Consider the following 18,265-nt stretch of genomic DNA (forward strand, 5'->3'; position numbering starts at 1 on the left):
CTTATTAGAAATATCTTCATGAACATTACATCAGCGCCAATATGTTACTGGAAATCAGTTTCCATACAGTTCGTCTAACCATTGGGTACAATGCGAAATAGGTGGACAGTAGCTGTTTCTCTGTGCGTGTGTGCGCGCTCGCTCTTGTAATTGTATACAGGTTGTTCATTTTTAAAGCTTCATACAGTATTTAACTTTTAGTTCAATATTAAGCCTTCATATTTCATTAGACATTATTGTGCTCAATTGCGGTTTATTAAAGCACGTTTATACTTTTTTTTTCAATTTCTTGATCATATCAATAATCAACAAATACTTTTGATTTACTTTCAGTTGGCCGTATTACGATTATGCGCACATATAGTACGAATAACACTGATTTATATAATTTTCTTGACATTCGAAATTTCTACATAATGAATATTTCATCAGCGCCAATATGTTATAGAGTATCACATTTTCCATACATTTCGTTTATAGACCTTATTATTAATCATAAAAGGAATATGCACCTCTCTCTCTCTCTCTCTCTCTCTCTCTCTCTCTCTCTCTCTCTCTCTCTCTCTCTCTCTCTCTCTCCTCTCTCTCTCTCTCTCTCTCTCTCTCCGTATTTTGATTTTTAATTCAGTTAAATCTTCATATTTCTTTGAAAATTGTTGAAAAAAAAACTTTATATCATAATTGGATATTTCGATTATGGGAATAGTAACGCATCGGGAGGATATCACTTAATTTGCCTCTCGTCTTCCGCCAGAGATATGATGTCATCAGACTTTTTTTCTTGAATTTACGGTAAGTTGTACTAATCTCATAACTAATGATACAGAACAATAAAACACTTGCTATCGTCACTCGGTGTTTCAATGATGGGAATGCTATAATAAGATTACTCGGTAACGCAATGAAAGGAAATCATTGGGTATGTCAGCGCGCCCAGGATGCAATCCAAGACACGCGACATAAACTCTACGAAAAATAACTTCCAAAATATGTAATTTCCTTTTCTTTTTTTCTTGCAAGAAGTGAAAAGAAAATACTAACTTACCGAACAAAAGTATTTCATTTTTATAATGTAAAAGGAAATATAATATTTTCAAGAAAGTATTCATATACTTTCTTTAGATAAACATCGATCTATTATTAGAGATTAAATGTAACTAACGTACAGTCAAATTTACGCTCCGTAGCACTCATGACAACCAATACTGAAACACAAAATACTTTTTATTGTTACTTAATATTCCGATAATAGGATTACTAATATTGATCGTTAACCTATTGGAAGGAAGTCACTGTATTGCCCGATCGCTTTCCACCGGCGATGCGACGTCACCAGACGTATAATATAAACTCGACAGATATTAAAACTTTTCTTAATGTATTTTTTACTGAAAATAGATACTTAATATTGACAATAAAAGAAAATCATAATTTTACGAGAAAAAGGACTTTATTTTTATACAAGAAAATAGATTATCTTCAAGGAAATATTCGTCCTATTTCCGATAGACTCATGACGTCACCACTCTGAAAAAAATCGTTGTAAAGTCGAATCGTCATAAGTCGCATAGGTCGTAAGTCAAGCACTGTCTATATATATATATATATATATATATATATATATATATATATATATATATATATATATATATATATATATATATATATATATATATATACAGAGAGAGAGAGAGAGAGAGAGAGAGAGAGAGAGAGAGAGAGAGAGAGAGAGAGAGAGAGAGAGGTCATGAAAGCAAAATGTACATAAATCTAATAATTCCAATAAATTGCAAATCAAAACTATAAAGATTGAAATAACCATGAGTTAGAAGATTAGGATTTAATTGTCAAATTCCTCTAGGGCAAAGACAGGATTAGCCTGACACAATAAATCAGTTAATACGCAGGTCATATTCTCTGTTTCTATCTTCGCCCGGTGGCCTTGAACGGCCCTAATTATTATCACAATATGAAAATGCGGCCTCTCTTCCAGAATATTTTTTTCTTTTAATAGATTATTGTTGCAGAGGTATCTTCTTACCTATATTTTCATGTAGGTAGATATTATATTATATATATATATATATATATATATATATATATATATATATATATATATATATATATATATATATATATATATATATATATATCCATCGATAATATAATGGGGGACCCAAGTGTGAGCTCGGGGTTATGGATGGCGGAAACATACTGGGGATGCGGTATATAATGGTAAAACAAGCCTTTTCTTCTCAATAAATAATGTCCCTGGACAAATAATAAATCCATGGAAAACTGCACAAATTATCTATGTCCTATATGTACTAACCGTATATTTTTAATTTATTTGTTGACATTTTGCAGGTTGGTTATATTCGCTCCTGTTCGTTCGTATGTACACACCAGTTTCAGATCTTCTGCGCATAAACCTCACCTTTCTGCGCATAAACCGCCACCCTCCTTTATTATTACCAATAGGATTACTTGTTTCCTTATATCCCGTCCCCATCCCCCCACCCCCGTTATTCAAGTAGTTTTTCCCATGACATTCAAGTATTCTTCTTGATCTGACCCTTCTAATACTGTATGTACCCATTCTTTTTTGCAATACCCACATGTGCATTTGGCGTTTTATCCTAACCATTCTTCTAATAGCGTATGTTTATGCAATACCCACGTGAACATATCATTTTTTTACCCTAGTTATTCAAGTACACTACGAGTTTTTACCCCTCGAATAACGTTGTTATTTATTAGTTAATGCCATGCCTACTTGTATTGTAAGGACAGTGAGACGAGCTATCACCAACAACAACTGACAGTTTACTCAAACATGTGCGGAAATGTAATGCAAGGTACGGACGGAAAAGTAGCATGCGCACAGGCGCCAATCAGGCTTGAACTAACCACCACAATATGTGTGTTTTTTCACACGTACAAATGCTTGAAATACAAGTCAATAGAAATAGGTAGCGAAATGATAAATACATAACATTGTAGATTTGAGGGAGCGGAATAAATATATACAGTGAACCACAGTGTGTCGAAAAGAGAATTTAAATGAAATGGAGAATTCGATGAGAATGCTGGACGACGGAGGGAGCGATGTCCTTACAAGTACTCGCCCCCCAAGACATCAAGCGGCGTAGAGGGCTGATGAGACTAGTCTTCGTATCGTTTCGGGAGTCGGAGGGTTCCTTTTGTTCTTGAACGGAGGGGCGCATCTGCGGTCGGCGTATGAATAGCTACCTCTCGTCGTCGTTTGTTGCTTTTCTTATCATTGGGCGCCTTGTTTTGAGGTGGCACTTTGGATCTGCCAGGTCCCGAGGAGCCAGTGTCACTTCCTTCGAGAAACGCCAGTATCACGCGGTCTATTAGGACCCAGTCCTCTTGGCCATGCACGTCGAGAAGGAAGGTTTTCGTCGTTTTCTTGATTACTCGGTAGGGGCCTCGATAGGGTCTGGTTAGCGGCTGTCGATGAGCGTCGACACGGACGAAAACATACCCGCAGTCGTCCAGGTTCCTCGGCTTGAAATACTTAGTTATGTCCTGGTAAGTTTTAAGACATGGCCTGAACTTTCTGGCGATGTCTCTGAGATGATCCAGCTGCGTGTCGTCGGTTGATGTGGGAAAGAATTCGCCGGGAACTGCGAGCGCCTCTCCATAAACCTTTTCAGCGGGCCATGGCTCGCTATCTGCGCAAGGGGCGGTGCGAAGGCCGAGAAGTACCCATGGAAGTCGTGATTTCCAGTCCCCGTCAGTGCAGCTCGCCATCAGGGACGCCTTGAGGGCGCGATGAGTTCGTTAGACCATGCCGTTTGCTGTGGGGTTGTATACCGTGGTGCTGTGGAGTGTCGTTCCCATCAGGTTTGCCAGAGCGAGCCATTTCTCTGACAGGAAAGCGGGGCCTCCGTCTGTCGTGATGTCGTCAGGAACGCCAAATCTGCTCACCCAGCTTGACAAAAGGGCTTCGGCGCATGCTTGGGTCGTAGCTTCGGTCATCGGTGATGCTTCCAACCACCTCGTGGAGCGATCGATGATTGTCAGCAGGTAGCGAGCAGATCCGGAAGGCGGCAAAGGTGGAGGTGACCGAAACATCTTTTCGGTTGGGGAAAATCACCTATCCCCGATTCGGTGTGACGGCTTATCTTGCTTGTCTGGCAATTGATGCATGTCTTCGCCCATTCCCGGGCGTCCTTTTTGATCCCTGGCCAGATGAACTTTTCAGACAGGAGACGAGCAGTGCTGCGTCCCGAGGGGTGTGAAAGTCCATGGATGATGTCGAATATTTTTCTTCTGCAGGAAGCCGGAATCCAGGGGCGTGGGCGGCCAGTGCTGGTGTCCCAGAGGATAGTTACTCCTGCTGGCCCAAGGGGAATTGCAGTTATCTCGAGTGCAGATGGCCCCATCAGGTGATCATGTGCATCTAGGTCGGTGCGCTGCTCGGATGCGAGGTTGGTGTAGTCAATTCCCAGGTGGATTGCGTCGATTTCAATCCTTGAAAGAGCGTCTGCGACTGGGTTTTTCTTTCCCGGAACGTAGCTTATGGTGCACCCGAATTCGGCGATTGCTGCGAGATGACGTTGTTGTCGGGAGGACCATGCATCTGTCGATTTTGTGAAGGCGTGTACGAGGGGTTGATGGTCCGTCACGATGGTGAAGGGTTTGCCCTCCATGATGTGCCTGAAGTGGCGGACGGCGAGGTAGACGGCGAGGAGCTCCCTATCGAATGTGCTGTATCTTGTTTCGGCGGGTTTCAGTTTTCTGCTGAAGAATGCCAATGGTCTAGGAGAACCATCAACTAGGTGTTCCAGCACAGCCCCACAGGCGACGTTGCTGGCATTGGTCGTCAGTCGCAGAGGGGCGTTGTCATCGAAATGAGCCAGGGTGGTGGCGTTGGCGAGGGCTTCCTTTGTCTGGGTGAATGCATGTTGTGGGGAACCCCACTCAAGTTTCTTCGCCTTTCCCTTCAGGACGCCGTCGAGGGGTGTCAGGGTCTGTGCGATGTTGGGGATGAAGCGCCTGCAGAAATTGACCATCCCCAGGAACTCCTGAAGTTGGCGGGTGGTCGTAGGTGTCAGGAACTTTCTGATGGCGTCCACCTTGGTTGTCATGGGTTTTACCCCACTTGAGGACACGCGATGACCGAGAAAGTCCACTCCTTCAGCGCCGAATGTGCATTTGTCGAAACGTACGACTAGGCCATTTTCTTGCAGGCGTTTGAGGACGGCGCGGACGTGCCTCCGGTGTTCCTCCTTGGTCCTTGAGAATATCAGGATGTCGTCGACGTAACAGACGCAGAATGATAGGTCGCCCAGGATGCTATCCATTAGGCGTTGGAAGGTTGCCCCCGCATTGCATAGACCGAAGGTTGAATATGCGAAGGTGTAGGATCCGAACTGTGTCACAATGGCAGTTTTCAGAATGTCCTCTGGAAATACAGGGACCTGAGAGTAAGACTTGAGAAGGTCCATCTTGGTGAAGTATTTTGCGCCATTCAACACATTCGTCAGTTCTTGCATGTTGGGCAGAGGGTAGTGGTCGGGCGTTGTGATGAGGTTGAGGCGCCTGTAGTCACTGCAAGGTCTCCAGGTCCCGTCAGGCTCCTTTACCATGTGTAGGGGCGATGCAAAGGGGCTCGATGCTTTCTTACAGATACCCATGCGTTCCATGTCCTCAAAGGCGCGTTTGGCGTCCCTCAGCTTCTGGGGCGGGAGGCGGCGGAATTTGGCGTGTGTTGGAGGTCCCATCGTCGTGATGTGGTGGTAGATCCCGTGCTTGGAGGGGGATCCCGGCGATTGTCGGACCTCGGCCTTGAAAACGTCAGGAAATTCTTGCAGAAGGTCGGCGTAGGGGTGCGTCTTTACAGCGATTCCAGTCCCATAACACCGTATGGGAGACCCATTGGCGGCGACGAGCTGGGACCACGGTCTAGGTCGGCTTGTGATGGCGGGAGCGTTGACTGAATAGCGCAGGTGTCGACCATGAGTCTATGGTTGGAGACGGTGTCGAGGATATAGAATCCATTCATACTCTTGTTTCCTGAAGCTGCGATGGTGGTAGGTGGTTTCTTATGGCGTCATCTTCTAGGAAAATTGCATGGTGCCCTACATTTCTTGCCGTCACTGCCGAACTGCTCGTGGTAGAAGCACCATGCTGGATTAGGGCTAGGGTTCGGACATGTCGGTTGCGGTGGTTTCCTCCTTGCCATGGCATTGATCTCGTCGTCGTTGTCAGGAGGCGTTGATGAAGAGTCTATGGAAGAGCAGCTGAAGGAGGAGAACGGAGACGATATTGATGATGCCCCGAGGCGAGATGCTTTGGAGGCCTCGTGGAGCTTCTGAGCCTTCGACAGGAGTTCGTTCATCGGAAGTGTGTCGGCGTTCGTCAATTGGGCCCTTACGTCCTGCGGCAGGCGTCGAAGGAAAATCTCGCGAGATAGGCTAATCTCGCGCCATCGGCCGTTGCTGTCGGTCTCAGGAAGCATTAACAGGCCGGTCAACTCGTCCCATGCCTCGACAGGAGAGGTGTCACCCATGGGTTTGCCGGCAAGGTCCAGGACTTTCTGTGCCCTTGCGGAAACGGAGAGTGAGTAGATACCGATGAGTTTCGTTCTCAGGTCGTCGTAGGAAAGTTGGCCAGCCCGGGCGTCGAGCAATGGGGAAATCTTGTCGAATACCTCCTCTGTGAGGGAGGTGAGAACGATGTCGGCCTTGGCGCAGGAGTTGCTGAGCCTAGCGACTCAGAAGAGTACGTCCGCTCTCAGGAACCAGCAAGTGGTGTTGTGTTGAGAAAACGGCGGTAGCTTGACTTTGGGTATGGAGGCGAGCCCGTTGGGCGTGATGGGCGGGTTGAATCCGCCATTGTGGTCAGTCGACGAGGTGGGAAGTTGATATGTCGGTTAAGCTCATCCTACTGCCTTACAAATGCACCGAGGTGTGGGAGCACCAAAGGCCGAAGCTCACGCCTAAGGTAACGGAGTAAAAGAAGGTAGCACGGCCGTAATAAGTCTGTTAATGTTAAAGCCAAAACCGCTGATGCTACTTCAACTCCGGGGTCACCAGTTGTAAGGACAGTAAGACGAGCTATCACCAACAACAACTGACGGTTTACTCAAACATGTGCGAGAATATAATACAAGGTGCGGATGGAAAAGTAGCATGCGTGCAGGCACCAATCTGGCATGAACTAACTGCCACAATATGTGTGTTTTTTCACATGTACAAATGCTTGAAATACAAGTCAATAGAAATAGGTAGCGAAATGATACATACATAAAATTGTAGCTCTGAGGGAGCGGAATAAATATATACAGTGAACCACAGTGTGTCGAAAAGAGAATTTAAATGAAATAGAGAATTCGATGAGAATGCTGGACGACGGAGAGAGCGATATCCTTACAGTATATTACTCTTTGTTTACATACCTCTTTAAACAGTTTACTCCCTTATTACGGCGTTTGAATTTTTTACCATTAAATAATTGTTAATCTTTTCATTCTAACCTACTATTTTTCCTTCATACCTCCACAGTTTTCACATAAATACTTGCTCTGAACAATTTTCCCATGCATGGTCATTCAAGTTTACTTTGTTGACTCCGTTCTGTTTCCGTTAACCAATCACGTGCCCATACTTATGGAAAGTCTCCACAAGGGGGTTGATATTTCTCCTCCCCCTTTCCTTATCTCTTTAAGTGCTCCCATTTATGATCCATCAGTACCTTCACACAGGTTTTTTTCCTTTGAAACCATTATCCGTGTTAAGCCTTTGTTCGTATTCTACTCGTTACGTGTGCTATTATGGAACTTCCTATATAAATGTGTAATGGTTATCCGTACTTAGAATCCGAAGGGAACTTTCCTGGAAATTATCACGGTACACCAGATGCAATTAACACTTAAGAGTCTACCCTCCGCCACCTCCAATACAGCAACAGTTGCTGGAAGACCCCGACCTCAGTCGTCCCGAACATCAAGTAAGTCATTATTTTTTCTTTAAGTTTAATACCTGGTAAGTGAATGCAGATCCTTATTGAGGTTATATTGATGTTAGCGTGCACAACACAACATCACCGCTTGGCAGGACATAGGGAGCTTGATGTTTTTATTTTTCGGCGAGAGAAGCGAACCTACTGCCGAACAAGAACCATAATATATGGGATAAAGCATTTTGAACAGAAATAATATGTTTTCCTGTAGTAAACAAATGTGATTCTTCCGAGTTTATGTTCATTTCATCGCAACCAAACAAAACAGCCAGTTCCGCTTACTTCTGTGTGGAATGAAGTTAGCCGAATTGTTTGTTCTGTTTTGTGCAATTGAAATGAAGGTCAACTTTTGTCAAATCACGTTATTTACTACAGGAAAACATATATTTTCTTTTCTGAATGATACCCTGACAGTGAGTAAAACTTTACCCTAACTCTACGTATGTGGAGAATTTTTATCTGAATGGTTGAGTGGGAACTTAGTCCAGGAAAGTCTCCCTACGGCAATTACCCAAAGCTCAACAGGGGAGGATAATGAGCACTTACTCTCGGGACACAAACGCCCTGCTAATACTTTACTGCCATAGTTCACTAACCTTCACTCTTAAATACAAAAGGAGGCAATTTTACTGTCCAGAGGCCGGAGAACTTCACACGTTAATTTTGAAATAATTTATGGCCTACTCTAGCTTTGTCAGGGCTAGAGTCATCTCACTCTAAGGCTCTGTTTCGACTCCGTCCCAGTGACCCCAGTGAGATGCTGTACAGGTATCTTACGTTAATGCAATTCGAGACAATAAAAAAAGGGGGAACAGTGGAGTATAAAAGTATAAAGTAAAGTTAAATGGGGATCTTCCCCTCCAAAGCACTAAGTAAAAGAGCGTACACTCGCTGATACCAACTTACCTCTGTCTAGAGTAGGTTACTCTCAACACCTTGGGTACTTCTGACCCATCCCATAGCATAAGTGGGTAAAATTCATGTAATGCGGGTTAAGGATACCAAAATGTGTAATCTATTCCAAATGATTTATTACAGAAAAAAGGGATGGAAATAACTCGATGATTTTAACAAAACAAAATAAAAAATTGGAAAAAAATATCAGTAACTCAAATATAAGTTTTACATATGATAAAATGAATAAGTGAATTTACAACACAAAAAAATTGAAAACGTTAAACGGAATTAACTCGTGGATTAAACCTCAAACAGAATAAATAGGAGTCAAAAAATTCTGATCAACAAGTTGTGCGTTAGGATGCTGTGAGGTCCCAACATGTGGTCAGTGACCTCAAGCAATTACCAAGATCAAAAAATATGAATACATTAATTTCCATGCACGCAGCCCAAAAGATGTAATGCCAAAATAATACCTAAACTTAACTTATGAGAAATTGAAACTTATCTAAAGGGGGAATGGCCATTAGTTGAACTCATTAGATTTTTTTTTGTTGTGGGCGCCCGTGTCCTAAATGTGGCGGTCTTCAGTTTGCTCACTAGGCCTACAGCACTTAATTTGCAGAGTCAACGGCCCCCTCCAAGTTCTCCAACTAGCCCCCAAGACTGGAACCGACGTGCTGTAGAATTAGCAGCTATGCACTAACACTGGTCATCTGCTTGACCTCCTCTACGTATTCTTGGTTAGTTATTGTGTAAGGGGACAGGCTAGTGATGGAGAGTGGGAGCACGAGGTTGACATTGGAGCCTTACTGGGCAGCTCCGTTTCGTACCGTGGCCTGTCTGTTTGTGAGCTCGATTTCAGGTCAGCTGCGTCCTCCTTCCTTCCCAAAAAAAAGCGTATCTTGGTGCATAGGCCTACGGTCTTGAGGTGCCAACTCTCATTTAGGACAGGCTTGAAAACCTTGTGCCTTGTGAATTTCAAGCAACACACTTATTTAGAATACAAGGAGAAATCTTGCAACTCCAGGGGGCAAAGATAATCCTAATTCTAAACATCTGGCATACAGAATAAAAAATGAAACTAAAAGGTAATTTAGCAAGTCGGGCTTACGTGTGTGGACAACCATACCTCCTAGACTAGCAGACTTGAGTTGTAATTAAGAGATTTAAAATACTGTACCTAAATACTTACGGTAGAATAATGTATACAAACAACACAAAAGTATTAATCTTGGGACACTCACTTAAGAAAGACACATTACTCACATTTTTCCCTGCCGTGACGTCACGAACAATAACAAAGTTTACGTATAAACTATGAAGAAGAAGAGTAGTGAAGAAAATTCTTCACACCCTGGGGATAAAGGGAGGAAAAAGGAGAAGGGTTAGTGTAGACTAATGCAATATGGGTTAGATGTTAGTATATGAGATGAGCACTGTATACTAAATGAATAAAGAATGAATGTGACTAGTTGCGCTATGCTATGTCAGCAATTGGCATTAAGTTGAACCGAAACCGCATACGAGATGAGTGCGAAGTACGATTTACAAGCGAGAGTCAAACAAAAGTGGTACGATTACAAGCGGAAGTAAAACAGAGTTAACTGTGACTTAGTACAAAAAGGTAACTACAACGGCAAGATAAGAGCGGAGGGAAGGACAAATCAAAACTTCAGCAGTCCTTCACATGGTTGATGAAGACTATGTAAAGCTACTACAAGATCTCCTGGAATAGGGCTCGTGCATGTTCAGCAGAGGCCCGTGTAGGCCTGTCGTGGCGAGGCGCCACAATGACTACAGGACACCTAGCTTCGGCTGTGGTCTCATCATTTCTCTCAGCCAGTTGGTCTCTAGGAGGACTGTCGAGATTTTCGAGAGGAGGGGTGTTAGGAGGTTCCTCCTCACTTGGTTCGGATAGCGTTTGGCCATTTTTGTTAACCTCCAAAGGTATGAGTCGGTTGACTGGACGTACATACTCTCCATTTGCAGAGCGGACCTTGACTGTCCTAATGTGTCCATCTCGACCTGGGTATACTTCGAGTATACGGGTCAAAGGGTACTCCTCTCATTGACCCCTTCCAGAATCAACAAGCATAAATCTCCAACTCTGGGGATGTTCGGGTGGAGGCGACTAGACTTCTGGTGTCGTTCTCGAAGGGAACTGACATAGTCGTACTTCCATCTCTTCAGGAATGTTTGCAGCATGTTGGTCAGCTTCTGGTAATCTTTGCGGAGGATGTCCCCTTCTCGAAAAGTAGGATCAGTCAAGTCAGCCAGGTGGACTTGAGGTGCCAATGAGAGGGTTCGACCATAGAGTAGGTGGCTTGGGGTCAAAGGCGTATCAGTGGGGTCGTCAGCATTCAGATATGTTAGAGGCCGATCATTCACCACGCATTCTACTTCTCGGACCAAGGTCACAAACTCATCATACGTAGGGTGGTAACGGTAAGTGGCTTTGCGCAAGTTAAGTTTGGTAAACCCAATCAAGCGCTCGTAAAACCCTCCTTGCCACGGGGCTCGAGGAGTGATGAACTTCCAAGTGAGGTTGTGGGCCCGTTTGAACCCATCGATAACAGGGTGCTGCATGAGTTCTGTCAAGAGTGTCTGACCAGCTTGAAAGGTTGAGGCATTGTCAGACACAAGGCACTGTGGCATCCCAAATCGGGCAGCGAACCTTCGTATCGCTTGGACTAGTTCCACAACTGTCAAGGAAGTAGTAGTTTCTAAAGCTACTGCCCGCGTGGCCGCGCAAGTAAACAGCAGTACGTACACAATGTCCACATGTGAATGGTGTACCTTGAAGCCACCAGTGTAGTCCAGTCCAGTTACTCTGAAAGGGACCTCAGCATTGAGGCGGTTAGGGTGGACTGGAGCTAACGGTGGTGTTGGGTACGGCTGGCCTTGTACTCTTTTGCAATGTATGCACCGTTTGAGAATCTTCTTCACTTGCTGGCGCATTCGGGGAACCCAAAATTCCTTGCGCAAGTGAACAAGAAGAGTGGAGGTGTTACAGTGCAGCAGCACTTCATGCCAATGCTCAACAATAAGTTTCCAGACAGCACAGTGGGACTCTAGGAGAATGGGGTCCATGTAGCCGGACTCCGGGGGTGCATCACTGAGGCGGGATCGACCTCTTAGAACACCGTTATTGTCAATATAGGGATTCCGTTGTCTGATAAAGGCTCGTTCATCGGACGTCAACAAGGCGGGTTTACCTTGCAATTGTCGTAATATTTGGGGGTAACTGGCCCCCTGTGACACACGAATGATGGCAGTAAGTGGTCTTCATGGGAACCTGCGGACTAAATGTGGGAGTTTGTGCTCGGCCCATCTGCTTGTCAGGCGCAGCAAGGCTGCATAGCTCCTAACTGCCTCATCAAGAGATGAGAAATGAGCAAATTTTTGAGTTTGCGGTGGCAAAAGTCTGATGGGACAAGCTTTTATCTCCCATTCAGTAGGGAATCTGCTTTGGTCCGGGTAAGTTGAGACGTCGATCAGCCAGGCTGGTCCATGAAGCCATAAGTTGGACTTGAGGACGACTTTGGCGGCTACTCCCCGCGACGCCAGGTCCGCAGGATTGCAGGACGTGGGGACATGCTTGAGAAGCAACCGACAGTTCAACCTTATACGGTTTATCTCCTCAACCCTATTGAGAACATATGGGGACGTGCTCTGCCGGCTGTGTACCCACTGCAGGGCCGTGGAGGCATCGGACCACACTGTCGTAGAGACGTATGTTTCTGGACGTAATTCTATCAGATACTTGGCTAGTCGGCATCCAAACAGGAGTGCGGTCAACTCAAGCTAGGGAATGGACTGACTCTCGTCCAATTCCAGCATACGCTTAGGGGTAACTCGTGCCTTGGCTGTGAGGAGCTGGCATTTACCTTCAATTGTGACCACGTAGCAAGCCACTCCAAAGGCTTGCTTGGAGGCATCTGCAAACACATGTAATGCAGCCTGGTGACCCTGATGTGCATTTCGAGGCACCTTAATGTTCTCGAGACCCTTGTATTTTTTAAGAATGGCACCGAGCTCGCGGATCAATTCTTCGCTAAGGCGGGAATCCCAACTCTGATCCATCATCCAGAGTTTCTGAATGAAGAGCTTGCCGAGGATAGTGACCGGCGAGATCAGGCCAATAGGGTCGTAGATGGAAGAAAACAGAGAGACAACCTTCCTCTTGGTGTTGACGTGTGAGTAGTCTTCTAACATCAGTCCTGAGGGGAGCTTGACAGCTAATGTGTCATCCGCGGTGTTCCAGTCCAGACCGAGGTAATCTCGGGGGCCCGTTTCGGTGAAGTCTCCCGAGATGGGGGCATTAGTGGTCCATTTGGCAAGGAGCATGTTAGCTTCCAGCATAATTTTTTCTATGGACTGTCTTTCGCTAAGGATGTCCGTGGGCGAGTCGTAGCAACGTTGAAAGTTGTCAACGTAGAAGCTTGTTTTAAGTTGTGAGGCAAGACTACTCGTTTGAGCATCCAGGTGGTGTTGGATTGTCTGGTTGAGCAAATATGGGCTCGAGGTGGCCCCAAACAGGACCACTTTGAAGCAGTACGCAACAACTTCGGACATACTGGAGTCCTTAAAGAAAAGAAACCGACAGTAATCACGGTGTTCCTGAGCGATCTCAATCCGCAGGAAAGCCTTAGAGATGTCTGCCGTCAAACCAAATGGCTTTTCCCTAAACCGGAGGATCATGGACTGAATTTTTGAGGCAAAGTTTGGGCCGGTGTACAAGGATTCATTTATTAGAGACCTTGAATTTGGTCCCGATGTAGCCGAGGCATTGAATACTACGCGCATCTGTGTGGAGGTGGAACTTTTGAGGACAGGATGATGGGGTAGGTAGTGCATTTGTCCGTCATTATGAGGTTCTAGCTTGACCGGCTCGATAAAGCCCTCCTTTAAGTACTCGTCAAGGATGGCTTGGTACTTGATGAATAACTCAGGGTCCTTAGATTTTTTAAGGGACATCAGCTGGGCAAAAGCCCTACCAAAATTTATCTCTGGTCGGCTATCACTCTTGAAGGGTAGTTGCACTGTGTATCTTCCGTTTGCGTACCGTGTAGTGCGCTTGAAGAGATCAACGGCCTGTGCCTCAAGATGGCTGAAGGGTTCATTGCTTATGCCCACAACATCGAGTTTCCAAAGATTCTCGATGGGGGGCTCTACTCCCACAGGGTCTGTTACGCTGATGCGGTTTAGTGTGAGCGACAGACTATCAACCTCTGGGGGTTCTGTCCCTTCTCGTGACCAATCTGGCAGCTCTCCCCAAACCACATATCCACCTGGTGTACTGAACAAGTTGACACCCTTGATGTTGTGAGTGCGCTTGAGGAGTCGGGAAAGGTAATCGGCACCGAGGATGATCTCTATGCCAGTGGCATTGTCATCTGGCTGCCTGTCTGCAAGACGTAGACCACTAGCCTCTAGAGTGCGAACTGCATGGGTATATCCAGGCGTCCTTATGTTCTTCCCCACGTTCGGGTTGACAATGGCAACGACCTTATGCTTGCGGCGACCAATTTTCAAATTGAACTGTACCAAGTCTGAACATTGAGGTGGTTCGTCCATGTTGAACGAGTTGAGTCGGAACACGATTTTTCCGACAGGAGCAAGGTTCAGTGACTTGACTACATTGGGATGAACAAATGTGCGTTGGGCACCACAATCCAGGAAAACTCGGGTGGTGTGTTTAAGTTTTCCATTAATTAGATCGCAAGTGAAGGTGGGTAGAACAGCAGGGTTTATTTCGTTTGCCTGGTTAGTTTGCTCAGTCTCACTCGAGGCAATCTGATTAAGTTGAACAGAAGGTGGGTCTGTTCTTGGCCCATGAGGTTGGTGACCCACGGTCAAGATGTTAGGGCAGAGAGGCAATTTGTGACCACGTTGGCAGTTCTGGCATGTAACATGGGCGGTGCAATCACGGGTAACATGGCGTCGAAAAACATCTAGTGCAACAGCCTAGTTGGTTCAACCGCGTTAATCGACTATTTGAATCGGGGAACCAGGGGCATTTTGTAGATGAGTGACCATTGTGGTCACAGAAAACACAATTGTACCGAACAGGGTTACCTGTTGGTGGGGGAGCTCTGGCCGGCTCCGGTGCACGCTTCTGAGTGGGTTTTGCTGGGTTTTGGGTTGGTGTGGATGGTGTTTTCGGCTTAAGGGCATCACTGGTTGCTCTATGGAAGGGCTTAGCCAATTTTGTAATTGAATTGCCGTTTACTCCAGAGTTAGAAGGTTTAACAGGAAGCCGGTCTTTGCTTGGCTTTGTCAACAGTTTGGCTAGCTCCTTTGTGCGTGCATGTTCGTATAGTCCGTCCTTTAACTCTTGCAAGGACACGGATGTGCTATTGTAACGTCGATAAACTGTCTCCAAGAGAGTGGGGTTTAGCTTACTCAGGATGGCATGCTCCAACAGATCTTCGGACAAGGGGGCTTTGGTCACTTGCACGTATTCTTCCTCAGCATTGTTCCACTCCATCAGAAACCGTCTGAGGTCAGGGCCATCATCTGCCGGGGACTCATACTAAAGAGCTTCTTACACAGCAAATGACGGTCAAGATCAGGGGATTCGTACTCCTGGACGAGGTTAGCGATGGTCCTTTCGTACAAACCCTCTGTCCAGATCCTGTTTCCAGCAAGACGTCGGGCTGGTCCTCTTAGGCACCGTAGAAGGATCTTGTACTTATCCGCTGGGGAATATTTGGGAGATTCGTGTATGGTTTGACGGAAAAGGCTCCACCAACCCGTGCAACGTTCCCTACGACCTTCAAAGATGGGGGGATCAGGCTCAGAGGCAACGGACACATAAACAGTCTGCGGGTTTGCGCCAGGTGTTTGATTCTGGGCTTGGTTGCCAGTGGACTTATGGAACACAATGCTACTGAAGGCCGTTTCAATTTGTTTTGCACAGTCAACCAGCATCGGGTAATTCGCCACAACGGTCGGATGTTTATAATGAGACCTCCAAAACTGTTTGTATTCATTGAGTTTATCCCTGATGCCTCCGATGTAAACGCTAAAGTGATCCAACCCAGGGGACGACATGCGTGAAAGATCTACTGAACTTAGGCTATGGAGGGCCAGATCTGCGTCCTCACATAGAAATTTGAAATCGAACTCCTGTTGCTCAAGCCGTGAGTTAAGTTCCTCCAAGCTGAGACCTTCAGTCTGAGGTTGTGGAGGGTTACCGAGATTAAGAAGTTGTAAAGACATTTTGGATAAAACCCGTGGATGTGCGGAGTTTGCAAATTCAAAGTTAAATAAATTCTTAAGGTTTATGGGTATGTCTGAGGAATGGAAACTCACCCTACTCAAAAGGTTTGGGAAATTGGTGTGGCTATGTGTGCAGAAGAAGTGACCATGGATTGGTTAAATGCACAATGAAAAAGTGTGGTAAGTGGCAATGACAATTTACAACTATACAGTATAGGCTAGCACCAAAATGACAAAAGTAAATAGAACTTAGATAGTTGCAAAAAATTACTCAACGTGACTAGTAGCACATGGAAATCGCAAAACAATTCAAACACCACTCGCGCTAAGGCTAAACTTGAAATTACCTCATGCAAAGGATAACTAAATCTCACTCACAACAGAGGACATTACATAAAGCTTTCCTCACACAGAGGTTAAACACAAAAGTTTCTCACAAAAAGGACAAAAGTGCAAAATTACGCTAAGGCTAAGGGTAACATTATTGACGCACTTGTCAAGTGGTAATCACAAGTAAAAATAAGATACGCTACACATGGGTAAAACGACCTTTAACAAATTTTGAAGTGTCTACGTGAAATTGTAGACTCAGCAATATCGCGCTAAAAGTTCTGTGACCAAGGACACGGGGTTAAGCTTACAAGAGGTGTTAGTAAGAAAATTACAGCACTTGCACAAAGGATGGTAAACCGAGGTACAAAATTATGGAAAAAAGTAGATTGGCCAACTAAGTCGAACAGAGCAAAATGAAAGGTGCTCGCCTGGAGCAGTAAACAATGAAGTCTGAACAACGAAAGTGATATACCTTAGTTCCAGTGTCTCGGAACTTTCTGGTTAAATGCCAAAATTAGGTGAACAGATCATATGAACCGACGGGCATAGAACTTCGCAAGTTAATAGTAAAACATGCAGCATGCAACCTAAATCGGTGACCTGAACATATATAAAGTTCTGTCGTCTCAGAACTCATAAATAAACCTGGTTACACTGTCTTCCTTGAGCATGTGTCAACTACTATAAAATTACAAAACTCTTCTCTCGTTCCAACTCAAGTCTGGGCATTACACTTTCTACAATGTGACTGGTGCATGTGGGCAAGTGTGGTATAGCGAGGTATTTATTGCTTAATCAAGCTAGGTTACGTTAATTTAATGATCCAAAAGTCAAAGGTTAGAGATCCGGTTCGAAGGACCACTCATGTGGAGAATTTTTATCTGAATGGTTGAGTGGGAACTTAGTCCAGGAAAGTCTCTCTACGGCAATTACCCAAAGCTCAACAGGGGAGGATAATGAGCACTCACTCTCGGGACACAAACGCCCTGCTAATACTTTACTGCCATAGTTCACTAACCTTCACTCTTAAATACAAAAGGAGGCAATTTTACTGTCCAGAGGCCGGAGAACTCCACACGTTAATTTTGAAATAATTTATGGCCTACTCTAGCTTTGTCAGGGCTAGAGTCATCTCACTCTAAGGCTCTGTTTCGACTCCGTCCCAGTGACCCCAGTGAGATGCTGTACAGGTATCTTACGTTAATGCAATTCGAGACAATAAAAAAAGGGGGAACAGTGGAGTATAAAAGTATAAAGTAAAGTTAAATAGGGATCTTCCCCTCCAAAGCACTAAGTAAAAGAGCGTACACTCGCTGATACCAACTTACCTCTGTCTAGAGTAGGTTACTCTCAACACCTTGGGTACTTCTGACCCGTCCCATAGCATAAGTGGGTAAAATTCATGTAATGCGGGTTAAGGATACCAAAATGTGTAATCTATTCCAAATGATTTATTACAGAAAAAAGGGATGGAAATAACTCGATGATTTTAACACAACAAAATTAAAAATTGGAAAAAATATCAGTAACTCAATTATAAGTTTTACATATGATAAAATGAATAAGTGAATTTACAACACAAAAAATTGAAAACGTTAAACGGAATTAACTCGTGGATTAAACCTCAAACAGAATAAATAAGAGTCAAAAAATTCTGATCAACAATTTGTGCGGTAGGATGCTGTGAGGTCCCAACATGTGGTCAGTGACCTCAAGCAATTACAAAGATCAAAAAATATGAATACATTAATTTCCATGCACGCAGCCCGAAAGATGTAATGCCAAAATAATACCTAAACTTAACTTATGAGAAATT

The 18,265-nt window shown here is 44.7% G+C and overlaps 1 protein-coding gene across 1 annotated transcript; it reads right to left on the reverse strand.

The window, feature by feature from the left end:
- Positions 1-4,046: 4,046 nt before the first annotated feature.
- LOC137656189 (uncharacterized) lies at positions 4,047-6,370 on the reverse strand. The gene is made up of 5 exons (XM_068390363.1): positions 6,115-6,370; positions 5,669-5,965; positions 5,199-5,434; positions 4,635-5,000; positions 4,047-4,442 (listed from the first exon to the last, which is right to left on the reverse strand). The coding sequence occupies exons 1-5, from the start codon at positions 6,368-6,370 to the stop codon at positions 4,047-4,049; spliced, it is 1,551 nt and encodes a 516-aa protein (XP_068246464.1).
- Between the last annotated feature and the right edge of the window lie 11,895 nt (positions 6,371-18,265).

Source organism: Palaemon carinicauda, chromosome 17, assembly GCF_036898095.1.
Source record: "Palaemon carinicauda isolate YSFRI2023 chromosome 17, ASM3689809v2, whole genome shotgun sequence".
Taxonomy (NCBI): domain Eukaryota; kingdom Metazoa; phylum Arthropoda; class Malacostraca; order Decapoda; family Palaemonidae; genus Palaemon; species Palaemon carinicauda.

What these genes read in the sequence shown, in the direction of transcription:
- LOC137656189 (XM_068390363.1), bottom strand. Translation starts at nt 6,370, where the DNA reads ATGAACGAACTCCTGTCGAAGGCTCAGAAGCTCCACGAGGCCTCCAAA. An exon ending in CGCCTTTGAGGACATGGAAC is followed by an intron (nt 5,435 to 5,668) that starts GCATGGGTATCT and finishes CTGTATTTCCAG; the next exon opens with AGGACATTCTGAAAACTGCC. An exon ending in TGACGGACCATCAACCCCTC is followed by an intron (nt 4,443 to 4,634) that starts GTACACGCCTTC and finishes GCATCCGAGCAG; the next exon opens with CGCACCGACCTAGATGCACA.